Source organism: Rousettus aegyptiacus, unplaced genomic scaffold, assembly GCF_014176215.1.
Source record: "Rousettus aegyptiacus isolate mRouAeg1 unplaced genomic scaffold, mRouAeg1.p scaffold_m13_p_3, whole genome shotgun sequence".
In the NCBI taxonomy this organism is placed as follows: Eukaryota; Metazoa; Chordata; class Mammalia; order Chiroptera; family Pteropodidae; genus Rousettus; species Rousettus aegyptiacus.
In genome coordinates, this window is record NW_023416306.1 from 104,986,174 (window position 1) to 104,994,388 (window position 8,215).

At 46.0% G+C, this 8,215-nt stretch overlaps 2 protein-coding genes across 2 annotated transcripts; one reads left to right on the forward strand and one right to left on the reverse strand.

The window, feature by feature from the left end:
* Positions 1-702: 702 nt before the first annotated feature.
* CHMP4A (charged multivesicular body protein 4A) lies at positions 703-2,374 on the forward strand. The gene is made up of 4 exons (XM_036218023.1): positions 703-753; positions 1,200-1,331; positions 1,499-1,634; positions 2,059-2,374. The coding sequence occupies exons 2-4, from the start codon at positions 1,242-1,244 to the stop codon at positions 2,112-2,114; spliced, it is 282 nt and encodes a 93-aa protein (XP_036073916.1). The 5' UTR covers positions 703-753; positions 1,200-1,241; the 3' UTR covers positions 2,115-2,374.
* Positions 2,375-3,039: 665 nt separating this feature from the next.
* On the reverse strand, positions 3,040-6,970 carry TSSK4 (testis specific serine kinase 4). Its single transcript, XM_036218024.1, has 4 exons — positions 5,539-6,970; positions 4,732-4,946; positions 3,965-4,346; positions 3,040-3,531 (listed from the first exon to the last, which is right to left on the reverse strand). The coding sequence occupies exons 1-4, from the start codon at positions 5,761-5,763 to the stop codon at positions 3,349-3,351; spliced, it is 1,005 nt and encodes a 334-aa protein (XP_036073917.1). The 5' UTR covers positions 5,764-6,970; the 3' UTR covers positions 3,040-3,348.
* Between the last annotated feature and the right edge of the window lie 1,245 nt (positions 6,971-8,215).

Sequence of the window (8,215 nt, forward strand, 5' to 3'; positions counted from 1 at the left end):
AAAACCGCTCTAAGAAATTAAGTGTATAAATTAAAAAAAAAAAAAAAAGACTGGCAATAACTTGAAAGGCACCTTGGAATAGCAAAAGAATACTGGCTTTGGAAGTCATTCTTCCACATTTCAATTACTACTCAATCTCTTACGAGTTGTGATTTTTGACAGAATTTAACATCCTCATGCCTGTTTTTACATTTGTAAAGTGAGGATAGTATGTTGATTGTAGAGAGTGATTTCCCCAAATAACGCAGTCAAGCGCCTAGCACATACTGTGCACACTTCGTGATTGGTGGATAATCTTTTTCCTTCATGCAATATGCGCCTGGTCTGTTGGATTCCAGGGAAGAAAGAGAAGGGACCAACCCCTGAAGAGGCAATTCAGAAACTGAAGGAGTCGGAGAAGATATTGATCAAAAAATAGGAGTTTTTGGAGCAGAAGATTCAATAGGAGGTACAAATGGCCAGGCAGCATGGGACCAAGAATAAGAGAGATTATGTGAAAAGTGCCGATAGGGAGGGCCCAGGTGGGAAGCAGGGGCTTCTGCCTCTGATGTTCAGAGTGTGGGCTGGGTCAGCTGCCCTATAGGCTTTACGGAGAAAGAAAAGATTATAACAGCAGCTGGCACAAACCGATGGGACTTTATCCACCCTGGAGTTTCAGCGTGAGGCCACTGAGAATGACGCCACCAAGGCAGAAGTACTTCTTCATACCATGGAGCTTGCTGCCTGCGACATGAAGAAAGCCTACCAGGACATGTGAGTATGTGGGGAGGGGCAGAGGAGGCCCCAGCACTGAGGAGAGTAGCTTGGTATTATACTTTGAATCTTAAAACCTCTCTGAATGTGAATTTACAGTATAAATGTAAATTTATGGTGACTAGACCTCTGTTAGCCTCCTTACTTCCTGCAAGACTATCTCTTTGCTGGCTGGGGCATTCTAGCAAGGAAAGATGATTTTCCCAATTTTGAAAGATCCTTCAGGGAAGAGAGTGTAACCTGTCCCTCCATCCTACCCCTAGTATGGCTTCTTGCCATTTCTCAACCCAGATTTGGCTTGTTGTAATTTTCCAGGGATCTCTTCTACCTGATAGCCATGAATTTATCAGTCTAGGGCTACAGACTGGAGGGGCTTCATTCATGTGAGATGAGAAAGTCAGGGGGCTTGTTGCCTGATTTTCTTTTTTTTTTTTTTTTTTTTTTTGGTTATATATCTTCTCGAGGACATTGACAAGGTAGATGAACTGATGGCTGTCATCACAGAACAACAGGAGGTGGCCAAGCAGATCTCTGATGCCATTTCTTGGCCTGCGGGCTTTGGAGATGATGTGAATGAGGTGATTGGGAGTGAGGGGTCAGGGAGTCTTAGAGGAAGCATGAGAACAGCCAAAAGCAATGACCAAGAGAATCATGGGGCAAGTTTGGGGGGGAACTCCAAAAGTGGTATGTTTTTGGAGGCAGAAGTTCCCTTTCTTCATCTTAACCAGTCTTATCCCCTATCTAGGATGAACTGTCGGAGGAGTTAGAGGAGCTGGAACAGGAGGAATTGGCCCAGGAGTTGTTACATGTAGGCGAAAAGGAAGAAGAACCCCCATTTAAACTGCCCAGTGTATTCTCTACACATCTGCCTGCAGGGCCAGGTACCTAAGGCTTTTCTGCTATCTCAAGGACTTGAGAAGGTGGGGTAGATATGAGGAAAGATTATTCCTCATCCATCCTGCTTCAAAGGAACCAGGCAGATGGGGCTTCTGCTACAGTTGCATAGGCTTTTGACTGCTAAGGGCACCTGGCTAAAGGGGAATGGGGACTGAAATCCAGCCTGTGCTCCACTCAGCAAGCTGTGTACCCTAGTTTAGGGCTGCGAATGCTGGGAGAAAGAGACAACTTTTTCTAATTTGCACGAAGGTACTATAGGATTAGCAGCCGCCCAGCAAGTGGAAGGACCACACCTTTATGTTCTTTGCCAAGGAGAAATAACTCAGCAGGCTCTGAGTTGTAGCAGGGGGTGGTTGGAAGATGCCGAGGCCATAATATGTCTTTTTCTGGGTACCCTTGTCTCCAAAGCTCCTGAAGAGGGTGAAGATGAAGCACTAAAGCAGCTGGCTGAGTGGGTATCCTGATGAGTCTGGGCATATCTTCCGGATGCTGCCAGTGATGGTCTCTTTAAGTGCCACATGCTGAGCTAAAGGGACATAGCCTTTTTGGGAGGCCCTGCTGAGGGTAGTGGTGTGACCCTGCCTGAGAAAGGGTCTATTGCCCTCCCATTCCTGGTTCAACTCTGCTGAAGGATCTTTTTGCGGGAGGAGCGCCTGGCCTCCCTTCTCTTTGATAGCAGTTTTAGTGCCCTCGTTCCCAATAAAATTATACTGCTTTGTCTATACTTGAAACTCTTTTCCTGGTCTTTTGAACTTTGTTTCAAGCACTGAATAATAAAGGGAGTAATGTAGGGGTGTTGGAACATAAAATAAATGGGAGTTTCCAATATTTCACCTTCTAGGTTCTAGGCAGATACTGTTTCATCTTTCAAGTTGGTTTATCCTAGAGCTGCCTGGTGCTAAGGTTGAGGAAACTGCCATCTATTACTTATCTTAGAACCATGTGGAGCTGTCTCTGCGTCTTCCTTCATCACTTTCCCTGAACCAGCCTTTGTCAAGACAGCACCAAGTTTACTACCAATTTTCCTTTTGCAAAGCACATTTTCAAGGACAGGGAGGGAAAATACAGGGATAAAGAGGCAAGTCGCTTTCTTTTATCCAGAACTCATACTTAATAGGCTTGGTTTAAACTGATTTCTATGTCTAGGAGCAATAGTATGAAGGGCCATGATTCACTGGGATTGTTTCAGTAGTGGTTAAGGTGGCATTTGGAGAAGTAGAAGGAACCAAAATACTCGACACTTCCTGATACTGGTTTCTAAAAAAATAAATGTCGTCCCTGTCATCCCTTTAGGTATAGACAGTCAGAGCCATAACCAGAGCAATTGGGGCCTCTACCCTATGGCTTGAACATTTAGAATGCAACGATATGTAAAATAAGGAGCATGTACCTAGGTAGAATAATGAAGCTTCCCTAAAGTAGGTGTTCATTTGATCACCCTCTCTCACAAGAGCTACATATGAGCTCACTGTGAATTACAACATGGACTTAACAAGTGTCAAGATGACAGGTTCCAGACGCTGGACAAAAATCCACCTCACCCTCGCAGTGTTCCCTGCTAAGGTTCCCTCGAGGAAAGGATGTCTTTAACTCCAGCTGATTAAACTAAATCATAATTAGATTTATTTTTGGTATAAAATATTTAGCCCCAGACCCTCCTGCTTTGCTTCTCTCTCAACCCCCTTCTCTCGGCCACTTTCAGATATTGATTTCCAAGGACTGGCGACGATTCATGGTGCTGGGCAGCTGACACATGGCCTCGAGCAGCCTGATCTCATGAGTGGGTTGCTCAGGCTGGAACTTGAGCACCCAAGGATCCTTGATGATGTCCAGGATGGTGGCACGCTTGGTGGCTTGGCATAGCATATGGAGGACCAGGTTCTAAGACAGGGGAGAGAGGTCTTGGCTGAGCCTCCCATTGTGTCACATAGGCAATAAACAGGGGACCTAAGAAAGAAGCAGGATAGCCCATCACACCACTCTGGTGGAAGGGGGAATGTCCCTGATCTTATCATAAAAAGCCAGGTATTTTAACTCCCTGGAGGGGGGAGGAAAGATGGGTTCTTTGGGGAAATCCCTTGCTTGCATAATCCCCTTCTGGCCTAAAGAGATAGAAGTTGCAAGCTACTTACCATTCACATCTAAGGTGTGGAGCCCAATGGTTGGTTCTTTAAGCACTCCCCACTATTCTAGGGCAGGGGCTAGAGTGCGAGATGGCTCTAGGGAAAAGCTTTCCCCAGGGTTGGGAGGCCTATGTTGGGTTCCCTCCCTGTGGTCATCCCCGAGGTCTCAGCCCTCCTGGAGGAGCCAGCACCTTGCATTCTTGGGAGATGGAGGAGTTAGATGGAAAAGTGACCTCCTTCTGAGTCTCTCTCAGCAGCTTCTTAAGATTGGTGTCATCAAAGGGTAGACGGGCGACCACTAGAGTGTAGAGGATGACGCCCATGCTCCAGGTGTCAGACAGGAAAGGGTTGTAGGGCAAGCCTAACAAGATCTCCGGGCAGGCATAAGCAAAGCTGCCACAGTAGGTCTGGCTGAGGTGGGTAAAGCAGTTCACTTGGCGGTAAGAAGGGCTACTCTGCACAGCCTGGCTAGAAGGCACCATCTTGGCGAAGCCAAAGTCCGATATCTTCACATTCTCCCGCTTGTCCAGCAGAAGGTTCTCCAACTTTAAGTCCCTACCAGCAGCAGAAAGGCTGGGGGTCAGGGAGAGGGCTTAGTATTAGACCCAGAACTGAAGGGCCAGGGGTCAAAGGCTAGCGATAAGTAAAGGCACGGTGGGAGATGCTATTATGAAGACATAGGTAGAGAGGAAGGAAAGCCATGGAGTTGTGAGCAGAACCCAAAGAGAGAGGATGGTACCTGAGGACCTCTGGGAGCTTACCATTATATTTCATAAAGTGCTCTGCTCAGAATGAGTACTTACTGTCATTGATCAGATGACTATAATAGAGTGGATGAATGGGCCTAGATACTGAGGAGGGAGGTCAAGGGAGGAAAAAAACAGGACAGAAAATGGGAGATGTGCATAAAACCCCCTTGAGAGCCCAAAGGCCCCAGTCCGGGTGGCAGCGCCCTCACCGGTGCACGATGCCCTTGCTGTGCAGGTAGGCGATGCCCAGGGTCATCTGGGAGAACCACTTGCCAGCAAGGGGCTCAGAGCAGGCCCCGTAGCGCTGGATCCATTCAAGGACATCACCACCCTGAGCCAGCTCCAGAATGATGTACACTCGGGATGTGGTCTCGATGGCCTGATAGAAGTTGATGAGGTACTTGTGCCGTAGGACCTTCATTACCTGGCCCAGAGGAAGGACCCATCAAACCTGGGAAGGCAGAACCCTGGCTGCACTCCCAGCCCTCCTACTCTCCCACTGCTGCTTTCTTAGAACTTGGTAACAAGATCAAACCCCAGAGGGCTGATAGCCTATGGCCAAACCCTGTACGTTGAGCTTTCGCTTGAGGGGCTTGAGGTGAATCAGTGAGTGGAAAGAGGTTAAATTTGGATGTATTTCCATAGTGTAGTGGTTAGCATGTCTGCTTTACACGCAGAAGTTCCTGAATTCACACCCCAGTGGAACCACAGTCCATGGTCTACAGCCATGCCACCTTGAAAAAGTCTGATGTCTGATCTTGAAAGCTAAGCAGGGTCAGGCCTGGTTATTACTTAGATGGGAGACCACCTATGAAGACCAGGTGCTATAGACATTAATAATAATAATAAGTTTTTTAAAAAGAGGTTAAATTTACACCAAGTAATTTTCCTAGCTGCTCAGTGAGACATTCAGTTCTGGTTTGGGGGGTTGTGGCTCTAACCTCTCCTAATCATACCCCTTCTGAAAAGCCTTAAGAAGCTTGATACCAGTTCCCTCTTCCAGTCCCCTTTCTAACCTGTATCTCACGGGGCAAGAACTTGTTGAGATAGTCTTCAGAGGCCTTCTTCTTTGAGATGATCTTGACAGCCACCATGACCTTCTGCTTTGTGTAGTAAGCCTCATACACCGTCCCATAGGAACCATTGCCGATCACCTTGCCCACCTCATAACCGTACTCCTCCATGACAGAGCGGTAGGCCGAGGTGGGTGGTGCTACCTCCTGGGTATCTCCCTTCCCCATGGTGTTGGGCTTGCTGAGAGCACGGAGCTTTGCTACTTAAAAGCCTCCTGTATGCTCTGAAAGCCAACACCTTGAGCCACGGAGGGCTAGGGTAAACAAAGCAAAGTTAGTTTCTGAATGCTTGCCTGTTTAGTTGCACAAGTCTGGGATGCTGGGTTCAGCTCTCCACTAGGAACTTGAAGGAGGAAAAAGGGAGTAGTTCTTTTTGTCTCCACTGGCTGTTGTTACTTCTTTCTCCTCTTGGATATGGAACTCCCCAGGGTCCCATGTTCCGCACACATCACAATTCATCTTCTATCCTTTATTGGCCACAAGGCTTGAGAATGAAGTACAATTTGGAACATATTCATTCCTGGAGGTACCTTCACAATCTGGTAAGACTTCATAAATCTGGGTCCCTTCAACCATTCATGATTATTTGAGCACTTACTATGTGCCAGGCAGTGTGCTGAATACTGGGATAAAATAAGCAATAAGGCCAATAGACCCTGTGCTCCTAGTTTATAATCCAGCATGAGAAACACATGAATGTGAGAATATTACAGAGAATTACAAGGTATTATGAAAGCACATTCTAAGGAATCTAACTTTTAAAATCATTTGTTTTTTTTTCCTTTTTTTGCAAATTTAGCTAGGCTCAGTCAGATAGTTCATTCAGTAATCTCATCTCAGCTGGGACGATTGCTGCTGCATATGGTTACGTTATTCTGCCTGAGTTCCTTCACATAGTGGCACTGAATTTTAAGAGAGAAAAATCCCAAGTTGCATGACCAATTGAGGGTAGGCTCCAAATTGCAAAGCATCACTTCCATACCTTTACATGAATAAAGACAGTTACAGGGTTATAAGGATCACTTAGACTGAAGTGGGGAAGTGGACTCTACCCTTTATCTTTGAAATGCATTATCTTGTCTTCTGTGACCCTAAATTCTGTACTTCACCCTTAAGTCCAAGGCACAAATCTGATTTTATTCCCTTATCAAATGAATGTCTCCCCGTTCTCCTCAGGATCAACTCCAAATTCTTTTATGTGGCTTCAAGATCTGACCATGCTTACCTCCTCAATTTTATCTTCTACAGGGGTCCCTATCCCCCAGGCCGCAGACAAGTACTGGTCCATGGCCTGTTAGGAATTGGGCCGCACAGCAGGAGATGAGCAGCTAGCAAGTGAGCAAAGCTTCATCTGTATTTGCAGCCACTCCCCAGCGCTAGCATCACCACCTCAGCTCCACCTCAGATCATAAGCATTAGATTCTCATTGGAGCACCAGTCCTTGGTGCCAAAAAGGTTGGAGACCGCTATTCTTACATACACACAATGCTCCAGCCAAACGGAATTTCTTTTCCTTCATTTGTCCCTCTGTTCTGGCAAACTCCTGCTCTCTTTTCAGGACTTAACTGATGAGCTGTGTTAAGGAAGCCTTTACTGACTGTTTAACCCCAAATTAGAAGTTCCTCCCTCCTGGATGCTCCCATGCCCCAATACTTTTTCTGTCACAGAACCTACAATAGTATCTGTAATTTCTTTTCTTGCATCTCCCACTAGGCTATAAGGGAGGTCAACTGATAGAAAGGTAAAGTCAGAGGCTTGCGAAGAATGGGTTATGAAGAATGGAAGAGAATTGGTTTGGAAAATGAGTAGGATCACTGGGGAGATTTGACGGCCTAACTGAAGTTGGAGAACACATTTTAGAGATACATGATCTTAACACATCATAGTGTTAAGATTCTTTTAGTATCCTGGGTATAGGTACTTGCATATTGATAGATGAATTAACCCAAGATTAAGGTTTCACTTGGCACCTGTAATCAAAGAATAATGGGAGAGGCATCAACAACACAGGCAAGAATGTGGCTGAAATGGTAGAATGCAGAATCTAAGGTACATGTGTTAGGAAGACAAGCGAGAAAAAGACAAAAGGGCAGGGGGAGGGGTTGCAGGCCTCGGTGAAATGGAAGAACAAATTTGGTGGGAAGACAAGACAAGAGGTTGTGGTCATAGAGGGGTTGTCTGATTAAGGTCTGTGGGAGGGTAGAGGGCATGAAGAAGAAAGAACGAGGGGCATGTGGAGGAAGAACACAGGAAGAATCATATTGCTTATATCTTCCATTCTCCAAAATAAAACAAAAACTCCAATAATAGATTATGCCATAGGCTACTGGTAAATTCCCATTTATTGACAGCCTGACCCAGTTGGAAGGATGGCTCCAAAGTCTTGTTGGAAGCTGGAACCACATGCTCTATCTATCAAGCTGAGTAGTTGTCCAGGGCATACCATGGTAAGGAGGCCCACCTAGCCCTGCCCATCATCTGCTCCCATGGATAGGCAGTTGGTCCCTAGAGCTTTGTAGCAGCTCTGTTCTCTGTACAGGGGTAAACCAGTTCATTCAAAGAATGTGTATTAAGCTGCCTACTATATATAAAAGCACTGCTAGGTCCTGAAGATACCAAG